Raw genomic sequence first — 19,877 nt, forward strand, 5'->3', positions numbered from 1 at the left:
GACAAGGCTAAAAGACGTGTCACCAGACGGCTGCGCAAAATGCGAAACAACGGCGCGCCACTTGTTTTCCCCAGCGGGGAGGTTGAGGATGTCATCAGGAAGACCAAGTCCCTTAAAGCCATCGGTCCTGACGGAATCAATTCTCTAATGTTAAAACACCTAGTTTCAACGGGAGTAGAATATCCAACCAAGGTACTTAATTTGTCGCTAACCCCTCTTAAAATACCCGATATGTGGAAAATCGGAAGAGTGGTTCCACTACTGAAACCTGGGAAACCCGCCAACCTAGGGGAGTCCTATCGACGGATAACTCTCCTTTCCCCAGTAGTGAAGACACTTGAGGCTTTACTGCTCCCGACACTCACATACTACCTGAACCTAGCAGAACATCAACATGGTTTCCGTAAAGTGCACAGTACCACCACAACACTTAGCGTCATAAACGCCCAGATAGTTCATGGTCTTAATCAAAAACCACCCTGTAAAAGAACCGTCCTAGTGGCGTTGGACCTGTCAAAAGCTTGTGACACGGTCAACTTAACAACGCTACTAGAAGACATCGAGCAAACAACACTTTCTCCGGGGCTGAAGAGATGGATTATGAACTACGTGAGCGGTCGGCAATCACCCAACTCCCAACGCAGCCGGTTCTACGCCACCGGAGTTGACCCGGATTTTATCCGGTCAAAGGCTGCCCTTTCGGAGTTCTAACCCTGTTTGGATCGATTAGTTTTAAGTCTAGTTGTACGTCATTGGAGCTACGCCTTGCAGCAGGGTTGCTCCATATCCTCTTACTCCGGGCTGGCATCGAGTCCAACCCAGGGCCTGAGGTATTTTTCTGCTGCGTATGCGCTAAAAGGCTCCATCCGAAATTCACCTCGGTTAGGTCTCATGCAATGGATGGAGCTATCTTAAGACCTGTTCAGGCCTTAAGACTCATAGGGAGTGTACCACACGTTATGTGGCCCATGCTGTCAACGCAATACTGTGACTGTTGCCTGTACGGCAGTGCAACTTGTACCTAGTTCGCGCAACGCGCCGCCATTCTCAAGGAGTGGCCAACTTAGGGCCATACTACGGCCCCCAGGAGCTCAAGTAGACAGCATGACTCCCAGTCTGACCAATCTGGCCAAGCTGATTTTATGAGTCGGGAAGGCTTAAGTCAATAGCTGCGGTCCAAGAAACCAAGTTAAACAGCCACTCAGATCTTCTGAGTTCTGCAGGATTCAACGTTTTACGTAAAGATCATGAGCGAGATAGTGGTGGTGGCCTAGCATTCATACTAAGGTACAATATCGTTTTATCGAAGGTGACATCGACCGCAGGGACACTATCCTAGAATGTCAACGTATAGCTGTCCGGGCAGGCGATGTCGAGCTCGATGGAGCTGGCAGAACAGATAGACGATTCGACATTCTGCACAATGAATGACGAAGCCCCTACCAGAATTATGAGCACTTGCAGCATCTCGCCAGACTTCACCAGCGGTGGTCTGATAAACTGCATAACCTGCCCATAATTATCTCGATTGAAAAACCTCCCGACTTTATTTCTGCGGACAACCGCACCTTAACTATACTAAAGCTAACTGGGACGACTTCACAGAATTCACCGAGAATACCTATACCTATTATCCCCGCATAAGGGATCTCAATTTGGAGATTCGACAACTAGTAAATAACTATATGCGGACGAAATGGGTAGAGCACTTAAAGTCCTGTAATCTTTCCACTGGTGTGAGCAAGCTCTGGTCAACCGTCAAATCCCTGTCAAACCCCAGGAGACATGACGACCGGGTTGAAATTCAATTCGGTAGCCATGCCTCCTCGGACCCGGAGAGGTTCGCGAGCTATTTTAGCTGTCAAAAGCTTTTGACACGGTCAACTTAACAACGCTACTAGAAGACATCGAACAAACAACATTTTCTCAGGGGCTGAAGAGATGGATTATGAACTACCTGAGCGGTCGACAATCATTTGTATTATTTTGAGGTAAAACATCGAAACTTAGACAAATTAAAGAAGGGGTTCCACAGGGCGGTGTCCTCTCCCCGTTACTGTTTAATTTCTATATCTCTGAACTCCCTCAACCACCAGAGGGAATTTCTGTTACCTCCTACGCAGATGATTGTACGATAATGACGTCGGGCACTGGCAACAGAACGCAAACAGTTTTAGACACCCTCTAAACGCCATTCACAGTGGAGCTATCAACACTTTTATTGACTCCCTTCCAGTGAATGGCGTCCTTGGAACCAAACCACCACCTATAGCAGACGAAGAGCTTGAGTTGCCACTCCTACTCCTACTTGTCCAGAATAAACCCCGACATACAAAATACATGTCCCGCATGCAATGAGTCCCGGCATGATACTAACCACGTTCACTCGACACACGACCGCGATAATCACTAGTGTACAGAGCCGCAACAAAATCCGAAATCGTCGAAAAAAGACCTTTTTTTTAGAAAAAATTATTGCTGTAGGTTTATTTTACTTATTATTATATGAGAGTACAACATTTGAAGGATACTTAAAAAAGTTTTATCGAAAAATAGCGAGGAATAACGGAATTATCGTCGATTTTTTAATTTTTCCATTTTTGGTACCATTTTCAAGCCAAAATGACGATTTTAGACGAAACAAGTAAGGAAGGGCTAAGTTCAGGTGTAACCGAACATTTTATACTCTCGCAATTTATTTATTTAACTTTATTTATATTAATAATACCAAATTTGACCCACATATTCGTCATATATAGTGCATAAAGTCCGTTGAAAGTTGGAAACCACAATATTAGGTTAGAAGCACCGATGCCCTCGTGTTCGATATATGGGGCCCTTAAAAACCTATGGTCCGATTTCGGCGATTTTTAGAATGGGGCTGCCACACTATAAACATAGTATTTGTGCAAAGCTCTGCACCGATATCTTCACTAGTACTTACTTTAGATATTGTAAAGTAAACGACTCAGATCGTCTTCAAAGTTCTGGTATGTAGGAAGTAGGCGTGGTTGTGAAGCGATTTGACTTATTTTCACAACATATCATTGGGATGTAAGGAAACTATTATAAACCAAGTTTCATTGAATCGAGTAGTTCCTGAGATATGGTTTTTGACCCATAAGTGGGCGACATTTTTTTCCCATTTTCCATTTTGTAAAAAGATCTGAGTGTAGCTTCCATCTGCCATTTCTTATGTAAAATTTAGTGTTTCTGACGTTTTTGGTTAGTGAGTTAACCCACTTTTAGTAATTTTCAAAATAACCTTTGTATGGGGGGGGGCGTGGTTATTATCCGATTTCTGTCATTTTTGGACTGTATAAGGAAATGGCTAAAAAAACGACTGCAGAAAGTTTGGTTTATATAGCTCTATTGGTTTGCGAGATATATACAAAAAACCTATTTGGGGGCGCGGCCCAAAAAAAAAAAAACACATCCAAATATGCCCCTTCATAATGCGATCCTTCATACCAAATTTTATTTCCATAGCTTTATTTATGGCTTAGTTATGGCACTTATGTGTTTTCGGCTTTCGCCATTTTGTGGACGTGGCCGTAATCCGATTTTGCTCATTTTCGAAAGCAACCTTCCTATGGTGCCAAGAAATAAGTGTGTCAAGTTTCATCAACATATCTTAATTTTTACTCAAGTTACAGCTTGCACAGACGGACGGACAGACAGACATTCGGATTTGAACTCCACTCTTCACCCTGATCACTTTGGTATATATAACCCTATATCTAACTCGTTTAGTTTTGGGTGATACAAACAACCGTTATGTGAACAAAACTATAATACTCTCTTTAGCCACTTTTGACCTATTTGTTATTGTAAAATTGTTAGTAATTTTTGGAAAAACTCGACGTCATTCAAAAGCTATATATGTATATGTAGAATATTTGTTCAAAATTTCAAAACGATCGATGCAGTAGTTTTTTCTGTAGGCTGGTCACCGACTTTAAAAATTACATATTTGGAAAAATCGATTCAAAGTTTTGTACACTCCGCGCAGGTAGCTGGAAGGCACGCAAACCTAAGTTACCTAACTTCGTTAGTTTTTTTTCCGAATGACCTAAAAGTTTAACACAATATTCTTGAGATGTTGATGGTTCAGAAAAAACAATAAAAAAATGGAAAAAAGTTGTCAAATTACCCACGATATAGTCATGGTATGTGGGTAATTCACCTCATACGGGGTATGTCAACTTGTGCAAATTGAGTGTAAAATGGCTGGCGCATGGACAAAGACATTTTAACAGAACATTAAACCCACGATACACAAACAAAATCGGTGAAACATGGTGGATTATCAGTCATGCTATGTGGGACAAAGACATTTTAACAGAACATTTTAATAGGAATTATGCCAATGATTTACCGTTAGCTTGGATCTTTCAGCAGACTAGCGACCCGAAGCACTGCTCTAGGGTGGTTAAAGACTGACTTAAGATGAACCATACCCAAAGTTTCGAGCGATCTACCCATAGCCTGCACTTAATACCTATTGGGATCATTAAGAGAATAATTTCGACGGAAAATCGTTGAAAAAAACTTCATTGTGGTATTTTATAAAGGTCAATAGAGCAACATTACTTCGGATCAATATAACGCACTCGTATGTACAAATAACAAACAGAATTTGGATGTAATATTGCAAAAAGGGTCCCCAAAAAAATACTAAATAGAATAAATAAAGCAAATTTTTTTAGACAAAACACCACTAGTATATTATAAATTATATAGACTTAAAACTAATCGATCCAAACAGGGTTAGACCTCCGAAAGGGCAGCCTTTTACCGGATAAAATCCGGGTCAACTCCGGTGGCGTAGAACCGACTGCGTTGAGAGTTGTTTCCCACCACCTATAGCAGACGAAGAGCTCGAGTTGCCACGTGAAACCAGAGTGACCCTTGCACAACTTCGATCTGGATATTGTAGCAGATTAAACTCCGACTTATCCAGACTGAACCCCGACATACAAAATACATGTCCCGCATGCAACGAGTCCCCGCATAATTCTAACACCTCTTTGCATGCCCAACGAACCCTACTCATCTAACACCCTTTTCCCTGTGGTCCAACCCTGTCGAAACAGTATGTTTCCTGGGCCCCCCGTTAGATGATTTCGACGACAACTAGATTTAATCTCTACTTTTCAAGTAGGGATTGATAACCGCTACAACAACAACAATAATAATAAATTATATATATTATGTAAATGTAAACAAGAAACGGCCATGAATTACAAAGATAACAACAATATGATCAATGAAACAGTTCGCACAACTGATCCACAATTGAATGAACACACATACGATATTTAAATAAAAACTGTGAGTAGAGGTACTGCAGGGATTAAGTTACTTGCTGTACCTTGGGGTACTGGAAAAAAGTATAATTGCATTGATATTGGCAAAAGTTAGGAAGCCCTAGTGATGGAATAGGGGCTACTTAGCACACTAAATTTGCAAAATCGCCAAAAATAGGCTATAGCGAATATTCTCCACATATTCAAGTTGAAAATTTTGGACGAACGCACATTGGCTCACAAGAGGTCGCTGGAGGCACCGCAAAGGACTTTAAACGTAGTCAGCTATCCCACCAAATTAGGTTGATTTGCATCAATCATTTTCAATAACTATATAACGCCACGTTTTTGGGAAAATATTAGTATACTGTCCCACGATTTCGGGGTTAAAATGGATATGGGCGGAAAGAAGAGGATCTCTAGATTATGTTTACTCCTCTGCGCGAAAAGAAGAGGATCTCTAGATTACGTTTACTCCTCTATACGCATCCATATTCATTTTAACCCCGAAATCGTTTGACGGTATACTAAAGCCGACCCTGTTTTTTACTATTTTTCCTCTTTAATACGTAAGAATTTTTTCACTATATTGAAAAACTTACTAATTTAATGTATTCCCACAAACAAAAGGTGGCCGGGTCTGCTAGTATATTACTAAAAAGGTAATTAAAGCAAACCTGCATCATTCCTTCTCACTACTACTTTTAAATTCAGCAAGACATCATCTGTATATCATCACTTGCAATTTTGAATCCACGCACGCGTTGCGAAACGTGCTTTAATGGATTTTTTGTAAATATTTCCAATGTACTTTTTAATTTTGAAATGTACAAAAATATCTATTGCTTAGTACACATACATACCTTTAGATCGATATCGGGATATTCTTCCAATGAATCCATGAATAAATAGGAAAATTCGCTTGCCATTATTTCCTCAAACAATTTCGTACTTTCGTTAATTTTTGCCATATCATTTGCCGTCATGTGAAATCTTTTATTACTGAAATGTTTAGAGAAAATTATAGTGAATAGCTTTATAAAGACAATGATAATATTAAAAAAAAAAATAAACCAACCATTGACCAAAATCAATCACTTCAATAAGATTCTTTTCTGATATCTTTACTTTATTTACGATAAATTAATCGTATCAATTTCGATTAGCTAATGGGTCGAAATAGTTGCTGAAAATTGTTTCTGACAACTATTGCTAGCAATAAATTGCCCCTGCAAGACGAGTAGAGTTACTTATCTAATGGAATATTGGTTACCGGTAAAGAAAGCTTGTATTATTATTTTGGTCTCTTTTGTTCTAGCAGCAGGAAAAAAGTTACCATTTCTCCTCTTTTCGTGTCGGTGTGCTTATTTTGCTCGCTCTCTCTCATTGGTTTTGGTGCCAATGCTGCATATGTCTTTCTGCTCTAATTTTTCTTTGTTTTGGAAAGGCATATGTCACTCTGTGGTTAGCAGAGCCCCCTGTAGTAGTTTTTTTTTAATCAGCCATCTATCAGTGGAGACTGTTTGATTTTTCATTTTCAGGGTAACCCTTTAATCACAGGTATTGGTCATTTGTTGGGTCACCGTTTCGTTAATTAAATTTGGTTCATTGGTCTCCATTGGTCTTCATGAAGGTTGGGTCTTCATTCTATAGGTCACCTACTTTTCCGTTTAAAAATGAAAAATTGAAATTGATTTATTTTTATTTATTTATTATAATTGTATGGTGTATTTACATTAAAATTAGTATTGTATAATATTTTAAATTTTTAATAATCATTATAGATTAATTTTTAGATATTAGCATTTCAGTACAAAGTGAACTTTTTACACACGTTTTTGCAGCTATTTATACATTGAGTTTTTATACATTTATATTTATACATTGACAAAATTTATATATTTTAAAAATAAAGTTAGTATTAATTATTAAATTTTTACGTTTTACATATTTCATATAGAAATTTAGTATTAATTATTACATTTTAATTTTTTGTAGTTGTTGTTATACAATTCAAATAAAATTCCATTACTATTACGAATGTTATTAGTATTCGAACATTCATTTGTATAATTTAATAATATTTTACATATAAATTATGAATTAGCAAATGAATAAATTAATACTAAACGCGAACGATTTCCTTATAACTATCCTGTAAGGATCCAACCAAACTAATGAACCAATATGGTTTGATGTCAATTCCACACACTCCTATCTCATATGTACATCAAAAAAAGGTTCAGCTCGTCGGAAAGAGGTTGTGCAACTGCTAATCTAAATGTCCGATGGGATTCGTTGTTGTCTTGTTTATCATGCCTGAAAAATATTAGAAATAGAAATTGTTATTAACGATTAGAAAATATGAATATATTTGTATTCGTAGTACAAACCTAATAAAAGTTGTAGCTATTGTAATCCTCCATTTGTACAAAGTATTTGTGTTTCTGAGTAGGCAATTGAAAAGTAAAGTCCTCTCTCGATGAGCAAAAACTAAACTCTACAAGTCCCTCATCATTCCCGTCCTACTTTATGGTGCGGAAGCGTGGACGGTGTCAACATCCGATGAGACGGCACTAGGAGTTTTCGAGAGAAAGGTTTTGAGGATTTATGGTCCCTTAAACATTGGAAACGGCGAATACCGCATAAGATGAAATGATGAGCTGTATGAGTTGTACTACGACATTGACATAGTTCAGCGAATAAAAAGACTGCGGCTACGCTAGATAGGTCATGTTGTTAGAATGGACGAAAACACTCCAGCCCTGAAAGTGTTCGATGCAGTACACGCCGGAGGAAGCCGAGGAAGGGGAAGGCCTCCACTCCGTTGGAGGGACCAGGTGGAGAGCGACCTGGTTACACTTGGTATTACCAATTGACGCCTAACGCCTTTGTGTTTTCAATATCTGAAATGGATAATGAAAATATAAGTAATGCTAAAAAACAAACGTATATATATATATATAAAATCAACAAATTTTTAAAATCAAAATAAAAATTATTCTAAATAAATATTTTGGACACAATGCAACAGATGCATTCTTGTATATACATACATATGTATGTACATCTTAATACGCACTAACTCAACATGCACATATACGCATTTATATTTACCATTGTTTCTGCGTTGTTGTTATACTATATTGCACCAGTACTAAATCCAAAAACCTGAAATTATTTAAAATTACTAATTTGTATTATGTATTAAAAATATATGAAACATACCTCTACCAATTCCACCGCCACCTCCTTGCTCTTCCTTTCCTGTGCACACACGTATAACTGGAATGAAATTATTTTAATTATAAAAACTAATAACAAAAACAACACAAATAACTGCATTTATAAATTCTAAAAAAATCCAAAAACACTTAACAAAATAAAAGAAATATTCACTTCAAATTTTATTTTCAAATGAACAGCGGCCATGGCGGCGATTTTTGAACGGTTCAATGTATCTCTCTCTTACACATACAAAAATTAGGGTTAATGAATTTTGCTACTACCGAGATTGCCACTTAACTACAAAATGTTAGCAATGTGTATGTATTGGTAAAAGCTGAAAAATTTTGCATGTGTAGTGGTGTATGAGTTAGCTCCGTCTTGTAGGGTCTGAAGGTACCGTTGGAAAGAGGAAGTCATCCTGATTAAAAAATATATAGGGTTATAGGTACCACAGACTAGTTAGTTTTCGAGATAATCGGCTTTAAAGATCAAAAATCACTCGAGGATAGTCCCTTATGTTGCTACACCTCTACGGTAGTGCAATTAGCACCAAGTTTATGCACTGCGTCGCCACCCATTGCGAGTGGCCAAGATAGGACCTTAAAGGTCTTCCGGAGCTCCAGGCAGCATGACTCCCAGTCCCCAACATTCATCCCGCTCCAACAACCGTGCGAGGACCACTACGCAACTCCTGGTCCCTCGTACCGTCTGTTCCAGTATCTTTTAATCCATGGGGGCATCGACCGCAGGTATACTACCCTAGAATGTCAGGGCATCTGGTCGGGCGATGTCGAGCTCGAAATATTTGATATATGCATCTGCAATGGATGCTACTGAAACCTGGGAAACCCGCCAACCAAGGGGAGTCTTATCGCCCGATAACTCCCCTTTCCACAGTAGTGAAGACACTTGAGGCCTTGCTGCTCCCGACACTCACGTCCCAACTGAACTAAGCGGAACATCAACATGGTTTCCGTAAAGTGTACAACACCACCACAGCACTTAGCGTCATAAACGTCCAGATAGTGGCGTTGGACCTGTCAAAAGTTTTTGACACGGTCAACTTAACATGGCTACTAGAAGACATCGAGCAAACAACACTTTTTCTGGGACTGAAGAGATGTAATATGAACTACCTGAGCAGTCGGCAATCATCCGTATTATTACGAGGTAAAACAGGGTGTTCCACAGGGCGGTGTCCTCTCTCCATTACTGTTTAATTTCTATATCTCTAAACTCCCTCAACCACCAGAGGGAATTTCTGTTACCTCCTACGCAGATGATTGTATGATAATATGTCGGGCACTGGCATCGATGACATGTGTTCGAAAGTGAACAGCTACCTCCTCGAACTTTCTCGCTTCTTCTCTGCGAGGAGCCTGGCAGTCGCACCCGCTAAATCCACGGCGACCCTCTTTACCAACTGGTTGAAGGAGTACAGACTAAATCATAATATTCACGTCGATGGCACACCAATACCTACTATGAATAATCCCAAGATTTTGGGTGTCACATTTGACAGTCTGCACTCCTTCACTCCACACACGACCGCGATAATCACTAAAGTACAGAGCCGCAACAAAATCCTAAAGTCGCCGGCAGCACCTGGGGTAAAGACAGAGAGATGTTGTTGGCAACTTACCAGGCAATCGACCAGCCGGTCCTTAACTACGCAACCCCAATATGGTCGCCTGGATACAGTAAGACGCAGATGGGGAAGCTTCAGACTTGCCAAAATACCGCACTCCGAACAGTCACAGGTTGCCTCTTGATGTCTCCGGTCGAGCACATTCACAATGAGGCCCGCATGCTACCTGTCAAGGAGCATAGCATAACGGTTTCCAAACCGTTTCCGTTAATATGCTTTCGTAGAAGTCACCCCTGCAGTTACCTGCTGGAAGCCGAACCGTTTCCCAAAGCCATCAAGAGTACCTTCCTGAAATATGTCGACGACTTAAAAGACTATACCGACAGGACTTCCGACGTGATTAATTATAGACAAGCATTCACAGAGGAGCTATTAACACCTTCATTGACTCCCTACCCGTGAATGGCGTACTTGGAAAAACAACAACCACCGTTGCAAACACTACAGTGACCCTTGCGCAAATATGTTCTGGATATTGTAGCAATCTAAGCTCCTACATATCCAGACTATACCCTGACATACTCAACATATGTCCTGCATGCTAAGAGTCACCGCAAGACACTAACCACCTGGATTGGATGCCCCCTTAACCCTACTCATCTAACACCCTTTCCCTTTTGGTCCGACCTTATCGAAATAGCTCGTTTCCGGGGCCTCCAGTTAGATGACTTCGATGACAATTATGCTAGAATTGGCCTGGGTAACCGCTACAACAACAACAACAGCCGCCAATGCATAAAAACCTTCGGACGCTCGCTGGTTTTGGCTCGACCAGGGATATTTTTCAAGGCGCAGCAGAAGCCCGCCAATGCTGAAAGGAATTCTACGCAAAAAAATTCAGACATCCCTGAAAAGATTTTTTATATACATACTTGATGCAGAAGAAAGTTCTACAACAAAGAAATATGATATGCAATTAAAAAAAACGTAGTGTTGCAAAATCCTCGACATATAGCTTCTAAGATGTGGCAACGCTCGGTTTCCACATAATTGTAAACTTAGAAACCAATTCAGGTAAGTGATTTTTAAAATAAGTAATTTTTGCTTAAAAAACCTTTAATAAATATAAAATTTTAATTAAATTGAATGTTAATAGTGTAATTTTCAATATGAGAAGTGAATAATGGGAGAAAATTGCGTTAACGTACTTCACACACTATGTGTTACACACAGAAAAAAATGGACTTTGGACATATATTCCTTCTCTGGAGAGCCTCCTCTTTCACCCGATATCCCATTTATTCCGTAATTAGTTGTTAAACCCCGACCGTCAAAGTAATCGGAACGTAATGTTCAACTCAAACTATTGTTTTCATTCATTTATCGTATATTTGAGGGACAAAATTCAAATTTAAAGTGATAACTAAGTTTTTCAAATATATTTCCGGGAAAACTTTAGTATACCGTCCCACGATTTCGGGGTTAAAATAGATATGGGCGGATAGAGGGGGATCTCCAGATCACGAATATATATAATTATTGCCGCCGCAAACTTCTAGTTTCTGAGTTATTTGCAATTTAAGATTTAAAATTAACAATTTTCAACACGTTATTTCTCACTGTATATTGAATTGTTCACATATATTTTGCACTTTAAATATATTTACACTTCATTAATTTGTTTCTACATATTTATTTTTAACAAATTATATCAAAATTTGCTGTAAATAAACATTTAATTTTATGCAGAATTCTGTTTATTTGTAAAATAACAAAACGGTTGCAAGATGACAGAACATAAGTGTTACCACATGTATGTATGTATGTGATTGGCGTTGCAACCGTTTAGCCGGTTATAGCCGAATCGACGATAGTGCGCCACCTGTCTCTCTCCTTCGCAGTTCGGCGCCAGTTGGAGATCCCAAGTGTAACCAGGTCGCTCTCCACCTGGTCCCTCCAACGGAGTGGAGGCCTTCCCCTTCCTCGGCTTCCTCCGGCGGGTACTGCATCGAACACTTTCAGGGCTGGAGTGTTTTCGTCCATTCGGACAACATGACCTAGCCAGCGTAGCCGCTGTCTTTTTATTCGCTGAACTATGTCAATGTCGTCGTATAACTCGTACAGCTCATCGTTCCATCGTCTGCGGTATTCGCCGTTGCCAATGTTCTGAGGACCATAAATCTTGCGCAAAATTTTCCTCTCGAAAACTCCTAGTGTCGTCTCATCTGATGTTGACATCGTCCAAGCTTCTGCACCGTAAAGCAGGACGGGAATGATAAGCGACTTGTAGAGCTTGATTTTGGTTCGTCGAGAGAGGACTTTACTGTTCAATTGCCTACTCAGTCCAAAGTAGCACCTGTTGGCAAGAGTTATTCTGCGCTGGATTTCGAGGCTGACATTGTTCGTGTTGTTGATGCTGGTTCCCAGGTATACGAAATTATCTACGACCTCGAAGTTATGACTGTCAACAGTGACGTGGGAGCCAAGACGCGAATGCGCCGACTGTTTGTTTGATGACAGGAGATATTTCGTCTTGTCCTCATTCACCTCCAGACCCATTCGCTTCGCCTCCTTATCCATGCGGGAAAAAGCAGAACAAACGGCGCGGTTGTTGCTTCCGATGATATCAATATCATCGGCGTACGCCAGGAGCTGTACACTCTTGTAGAAGATTGTACCTTCTCGGTTTAGGTCTGCAGCTCTTATAATTTTTTCCAGCATCAGGTTAAAGAAGTCGCACGATAGTGAGTCACCTTGTCTGAAACCTCGTTTGGTATCGAACGGCTCGGAGAGGTCCTTCCCAATCATGACGGAGCTTTTGGTGTTGCTCAACGTCAATTTACACAGCCGTATTAGTTTTGCGGGGATACCAAATTCAGACATCGCGGCGTAAAGGCAACTCCTTTTCGTGCTGTCGAAAGCAGCTTTAAAATCGACAAAAAGGTGGTGTGTGTCGATCCTCTTTTCTCGGGTCTTTTCCAAGATTTGGCGCATGGTGAATATCTGGTCAGTTGTCGATTTTCCAGGTCTAAAGCCACACTGATAAGGTCCAATCAGTTTGTTGACGGTGGGCTTTAGTCTTTCACACAATACGCTCGATAGAACCTTGTATGCGATATTTAGGAGGCTGATCCCACGGTAATTGGCGCAGATTGTGGGATCTCCCTTTTTATGGATTGGGCAGAGCACACTGAGATTCCAATCGTCAGGCATGCTTTCTTCCGACCATATTCTGCAAAGAAGCTGATGCATGCACCTTATCAGTTCTTCGCCGCCGTATTTGAATAGTTCTGCCGGTAATCTATCGGCCCCCGCTGCTTTGTTGTTCTTCAAGCGGGTAATTGCTATTCTAATTTCTTCATGGTCGGGTAATGGAACATCTGTTCCATCGTCATCGATTGGGGGATCGGGTTCGCCATCTCCTGGTGTTGTGCTCTCACTGCCATTCAGCAGGTCGGAGAAGTGTTCCCTCCATAATCCCAGTATGCCCTGGACATCGGTTACCAGATTACCACCTTGGTCTCTACATGAGGATGCTCCGGTCTTGAAACCTTCGTTAAGTCGCTTCATTTTTTCGTAAAATTTTCGAGCATTCCCTCTGTCTGCCAGCTTCTCAAGCTCTTCGTACTCACGCATTTCGGCCTCTTTCTTTTTTTGTCTGCAAATGCGTCTCGCTTCCCTCTTCATCGATTGTTACCACATGCATCGATTAAAAATAATCAAAATGAATAAAATTCCCAAAATGAAGAAAACAAATACCCAATAAATAGTTATTAAGTAAACATTCTAACTACAAAAAAATACCAAGGTTTCAAAATTTATACGTGTATTTTATTGTTTCAAGCAACTTTAAAAATGGATCATCATGGTTGTTCGCAATATTTTTCCTCCATGTATTCTCCATAATAAAATCGGTAAAGTTTTCGGGGTTGTTGTAATTGTCCCGCACAAAAAATCTCTTTATTACGCGCCACTGGGATTCTATCCTTTGGGTGTGGGTTCCATCCTTTGCCACAAAAGGATTGTCCGGGTCACTGTGGTTAACGCGTCGGTGCTCATACCCGTGACCAGATAGGCAGTCGTACGCGTTCCAACAATCTGTGTGTATTGTTGTACCCTGGGCCACAAGTTTCCGTATTAACGGTATGAGCACCTCCGCGGATCGGATATTCTCCGGACAAACTTCCAGACGGAGATCGTCACTTCCATCTTCCACCATACCCAACACCCAGTGGCCTTCTACTCTTCTACCTAAAAAGAGGGGAAAATATAAGTATTAATATAAACAAATATATATACATTATTACCTTTGTTATATTTTCTTTTTCCAAATTTACTCTCGTCAATCTGTACAACTTTACCAGGGCCGCCAATTTTACCCACCGCTACCTGCTGGTCTATTTGGTGTATAACTACCGCCTCACGAATTAATCCCTCGCTTTCGGCAAAAGAAATACATTTTTCTTTTGTATTAAATGTTTCAATAATCTTGCCGATATTCCACATATTTCGAATTTCAGCCGCAGTGAGTACGTTAGTCCTCCAACACCTCGGCTGGTGGATTGCTCTTCGAAATCTATAGAAAATTCTTTAATAATTTTAATAATTTTAAATCTATAACAAAATACCTGCTGAATTTGCGTTCATTTTTTCCAAAAATTAATAGAAAACACATTTTAATAAATAAATCACAATCACTTGCTTTCACTTTCAATAGTTCACTTTGAATTACCAAATACGAAATTATTAGCACAACCGGAAAAAAGAAACGGTATTTTTTTTTTCAAAGTAACTGTAACCATTTTCCGTTAAAGAAAATGAATTAATAAAGAGAGAGAGATATACCCTTTATGACAATAATACTTTTTTGGTTAAAACTACTTTTCTTCAAAAAAATAACCCTGGTCGAGCCAACACCGGGGATTATCAAAGAGGTGGAATAACAAGTTCTTCCGCGTAGAACTACTTTCTGCAGAGGCGGCCTTCGGCCGCGCTTCACAAAAATAATCCTGGTCGAGCCAATACCGGGAGTTATCAAAGAGGTGGAATAACAAGTTCTTCCGCGTAGAACTACATTCTGCAGAGGCGGCTTTCGGCCGCGCTTCAAAAAAATAACCCTGGTCAAGCCAACACCGGGAGTTATCAAAGAGGTGGAATAACAAGTTCTTCCGCGTAGAACTACTTTCTGCAGAGGAGGCCTTCGGCCGCGCTTCAAAAAAATAACCCTGGTCGAGCCAACACCGGGAGTTATCAAAGAGAGGGAAATGGAAAGTTTTTTCGCGTACAACTACTTTCTGCACTGGCGGCCTTTGGCCGCGCTTCAAAAAAATAACCCTGGTCGAACCAACACCGGATATTATCAAAATATGGGAAATAATAAAATAATTTACATTACACATTACATGCATTATGTTTATTGTATTTGGGGTATAATCTTTCTTTTTCATTATTGTGATTCTTATAATTCGTTTACAAAATATGTGATATGGTAACACCTATTTTGTGTCAGAATGCAACCCTTTTTTATTGTAAAAATAAACAAAATTGTGAAAAAAGTAAAATGCTTATTTACAGCATATTTTAATATAATTAGTTAAAAATAAATATTTATAAACAAATGTGTGAAGTGTAAATATATTTAAAGTGCAAAATATATGTGGAAAATTCAATATACAGTGAGAAATAACGAGTTAAAAATTATTAATTTTAAATCTTAAATTGCAAATAACTCAGAAACTATAAGTTTGCGGCGGCAATAATTATATATATTCGTGATCTGGAGATCCTCCTCTATCCGCCCATATCCATTTTAACCCCGAAATCGTGGGACGGTATACTAAAGCCGACCCTATATTTCCCTAAATTCATTTTCTTTGCACTTATTCTCTTGACGAACCAAACACTTTTTTGTCTAGTGCACTACCACGAATCTTACCATAACATCCCACTTCATAGTACAATGATTCTTGAAACTTAAGATATATTACAATATTTAATCACTTTATTTCACTATTTACGCACCTTGCATGAATTAGATGAATCAGATTTAACACAATAGTTCACATGAGCTAATCCAGGCAAATAAAAAGACCAAACATATTGAACGTTTAACAACACCAAAATATTTAAATATTTCCCTATAATTTCGCAAATTGACTTCATTACAAGAAGTTCTAAAACACCCAAGTTCAACTTTGTTGTGAAATCTATGTATATAAAACTAACAGCTCAACTGCTGTGGTGGCTCTCTAATAGGAATATAACTAAGACCTATAAAACTAAGAATTGCCGCAACAAAAATTGCCTGTGTCAAATCGGTCTAATTTGTCGATGTTTCAAAACCAACGATAAATTCAAGTATATATCATACATTCAACATAGCCACCTTGTAAAAACAATTTCCATAATATTGAATCGAAAACACGAAAAATAATAACAGAGCAAACCCGAATTGACAATGGACAAGGGAGCATACATGACAGAGGAATGATATTTCTGCATCACGATATTTATTGAACGTTTAGCATGCAATATTTTTGAATTAGGATCCACATCACAAAATATTTAAATATTATTGAAATGATTAACTTTGAACGTGCAGCATTTGTGAAACACAATAGTGCCAAAGTTTTCATCAGCAATATTCTAATAAAATGAACATGAATAATAATGTTTACAGTAGAATCTTTGCAAGATTTTTTGATAACGTCCAATTATTGGATGCATGTAATGATTTGCTGTAGAAGCAAGAACAAGAGCCAAACATGATTTTCTCGGTTTTCTTCCGACATTTTATACAAAAAAATGTACGAAAAAATAAGCATAAACATGTTAAATATTTTTTCTCATGAAAACACAACTAGCATCGTATAAATATTGACGTAATATACACTGAACGCCTAGCAGTCCAAGTCAGTCAGAAGTATTCACCCTCAATCTATCAATATTCAATATAGATCGCTATTCAAATATCACGACATATATTGAAAGTGTAGCAGGCCCAAACACTACTACACTTCCAAAGTTTCCCATTTTTTACCAACACATACACAATGCTAATACTATTTTCGGATCGACATTGAAAACATGTTTTCATAGCAAAACCTGTGTTTTCATCCATAGAAAATCTGTCAAACGAAATCACAATGAAAATCAGTTTTCGTTGAAAACTACTTGAAAACTTACATACCACTCATTATAATCGATGCCTGTTCTAGTTTAGTCGATGTAATTGGAAGATATATTTTGCCGTCCCCAAATTGTCAGTTAATATTTGTTTACATTTTCAAAAGCATGGAGGAACAACAAAAGTACACAAATGAAATTCGTGTGGTGAGAGGGAGGAAGCGCTCCTACCCAGCAATTCAGGGGTACTGAAACTCCAACACATTTAAAGACATTTTAATCCCTGCCAGCCAAAGTTGGTAAAAAAGCTGGTTAAACCAAAGCTTTTTAAACCCACAAAAGTGGTAAAAAAGTGGTGAGTTTGCCATAGGCCAGCATAGCTGTTTGTGAGTTTTTAACCACTATTCCCCTCACACGAACGAATACATGTGATCTTACATTTCTGTTGCGCTCATTATGCAGTGTCATATAATTTATATACACAAAAATATAGCTGAACTGCTCTAATATCCCACATTGTCAGCTGATGCAGGGTTGCCTTTTTTTCATCCCTATTTATAAATTTCCTTAAAATTTCAAACATATTATTTTAATTTCAAAATTATTTAATTATATGTTAACATATTTACATTTTATTTTTACAATTTAAAAAAAAAATATTAATATAATTAAATATTTATTATATAAAATATTTTTTGTAAGATAAAAGAAAAAGATTATTAATATCTGAAAAAAAGAATATTGGTTGAGAAATATATTAATTAAATAAAAATTGTTATAATATCTGAAAAACAGATTAATAAAAGCGGAAAAAAGATTAATTAAATAATAATAATTATAAAATATTAATTAAATATTTGTAATTATAAATTCTGAAAAAAATTAATTAATGGTGAAAAAAAATTAATTAAATAAAATCTGAAAAAAGGTTAATTAAAGCTAAAAAAATATTTATTAATAAATAATAATTATAAAATCTAAAAAAAAATATTAATTAAATATAAAAATAATAGTTAATATGAATTATTACTTCTCCAATGATACAATATTGTAATAAAACCAATTTTATTAAATAATTTACAGATATAAAAAGAACCATTGCAAATAAATGGAAGTTTTTGTTCTCTTATTGTGTTATATTTCAATTTCCCGTGCGAATTCAAAAATAGCACTTGTTTCCACTGCATCGAAGATATAAGCAGAAAAATCGCGAAATTTTGTTTAAATTCTACTGAACTAGCTATTCAAATTTATTACATTTTGCGAAAAATATAGGCTTACACATCATTTCATAATATAGGACATTTTATTTGCTTTCTCGTTGGATATTATTTAAAATTAAATGCATTCACTACATTTTTAAACGATTTTATAACAAAACACACAAAATGTACTTTTTTTTTTTTAGCAAAACTTACATTTTTTTGTTTGCTGCTGCTTCTTAAACTGCTGTTTGCTATGTGGCTGATTGTTGTATGCTGCTAGAATAATGTTACAAATTAGTTCATTTTATATAAATTATAATAAAAAATATTAACAAATCCATTCAACTCACCTTTTTGGTTATATGTGCGCAAATGACTCGCGTTTTTCAATATTTTTTTATTTCCTTTTATGGGATTTGTTTTGGCACCAATGACAATTATGTTTTCTCTTTCACACTCATTTAATAAGAACAAGAAATGAGATAACTAGTTTTGTTCTGTTTGGGAAATTCGAAATGTATTAACCCTAGTATGATTAATTCGACTTTTGAAGAACATATTTCTAAGCATTTTAAAAGAATTATCGCATTAGGGTTAAAAAACAAAACAACCCAAACGTGTGCGTTGGTGTTATTAATTGAAGAAATATGAGGGGAAAGTGGTTAGGCCAGGCTGGCAGGGTGGCTGGCAGGGATAATACCACTATATACACACATATGCAACAAAGGGCAAAATGCGCATAAACATTTACCTCAACCTCTATACAATGACCTCAACTCTTCTCTCGTACAGCACCCTGAATGAGAAAAATAAACAACTTAAGTTCTCGTATGACCACTTTCAGACATGTCAATTCCTGTTGCTAAATCTCGTACGATTTCCTTTTGCTATCGCCCATTGCGTTCACACGAGCAATTCTTGGTCGACAACTCTGTTCGTGTCTTTCTCTCATTCTCTTTCATATCATTTTCTCAACTTCTTGCACGCATCGTTTTCAAACAAAAAATATATTTCATTAACTAATTTGTATCGTTATTCTCCATATTCTAACATATTTTAATTATATTATGCATATTTCTATATGTATTTGCAAATTACATACGAAATTAAATGATTAAATTGAAATTTTCAAATATATTGTATACATAAATTTTAAAATGTTATGTAGCAGCAGAACTGTTACGAATGAAAACACAAAGCGTGTTGCCCGAACACAGCAGACTCCGCGCGATTCTCGTCGCCCCTCTCCTATAAAACTAAGAATTGCCGCAACAGGAATTGTTTTATTTAAATCAGTGATCTGCAGTCTAATTAAAGTTTAAATTATCGAACCACGCATTTCTAAATAAGTGAAACATGAAATATAAGTTTTCTAAAGCCAACATATATAATTGAAGAGAATGATACAGTAATAATTCATCT

At 37.7% G+C, this 19,877-nt stretch overlaps 1 protein-coding gene and 1 long non-coding RNA gene across 4 annotated transcripts in view; both read right to left on the reverse strand.

The window, feature by feature from the left end:
* The window catches only part of LOC105220167 (uncharacterized), a 65,943-nt gene extending 59,400 nt beyond the window's left edge, over positions 1 to 6,543 (reverse strand). For all 3 annotated transcript variants that reach the window (XM_054228142.1, XM_054228140.1, XM_054228141.1), the window contains exons 1-2: positions 6,388 to 6,543; positions 6,173 to 6,311 (exon numbers count right to left, since the gene is read on the reverse strand). Coding sequence is in view for 1 of the 3 variants with exons in the window: in XM_054228140.1 (XP_054084115.1) it covers positions 6,173 to 6,295 (123 nt within the window). In the remaining 2 variants the exon portion in view is untranslated. The remainder of the gene's footprint in view (positions 1 to 6,172; positions 6,312 to 6,387) is intronic.
* Positions 6,544 to 7,173: 630 nt separating this feature from the next.
* LOC105220412 (uncharacterized) lies at positions 7,174 to 16,751 on the reverse strand. The gene is made up of 5 exons (XR_008470452.1): positions 16,147 to 16,751; positions 8,538 to 8,594; positions 8,427 to 8,480; positions 7,703 to 8,215; positions 7,174 to 7,628 (listed from the first exon to the last, which is right to left on the reverse strand). It is a non-coding gene; the product is annotated as an uncharacterized LOC105220412 (long non-coding RNA).
* Between the last annotated feature and the right edge of the window lie 3,126 nt (positions 16,752 to 19,877).

This window comes from Zeugodacus cucurbitae, chromosome 3 (assembly GCF_028554725.1).
Source record: "Zeugodacus cucurbitae isolate PBARC_wt_2022May chromosome 3, idZeuCucr1.2, whole genome shotgun sequence".
NCBI lineage: Eukaryota > Metazoa > Arthropoda > Insecta > Diptera > Tephritidae > Zeugodacus > Zeugodacus cucurbitae.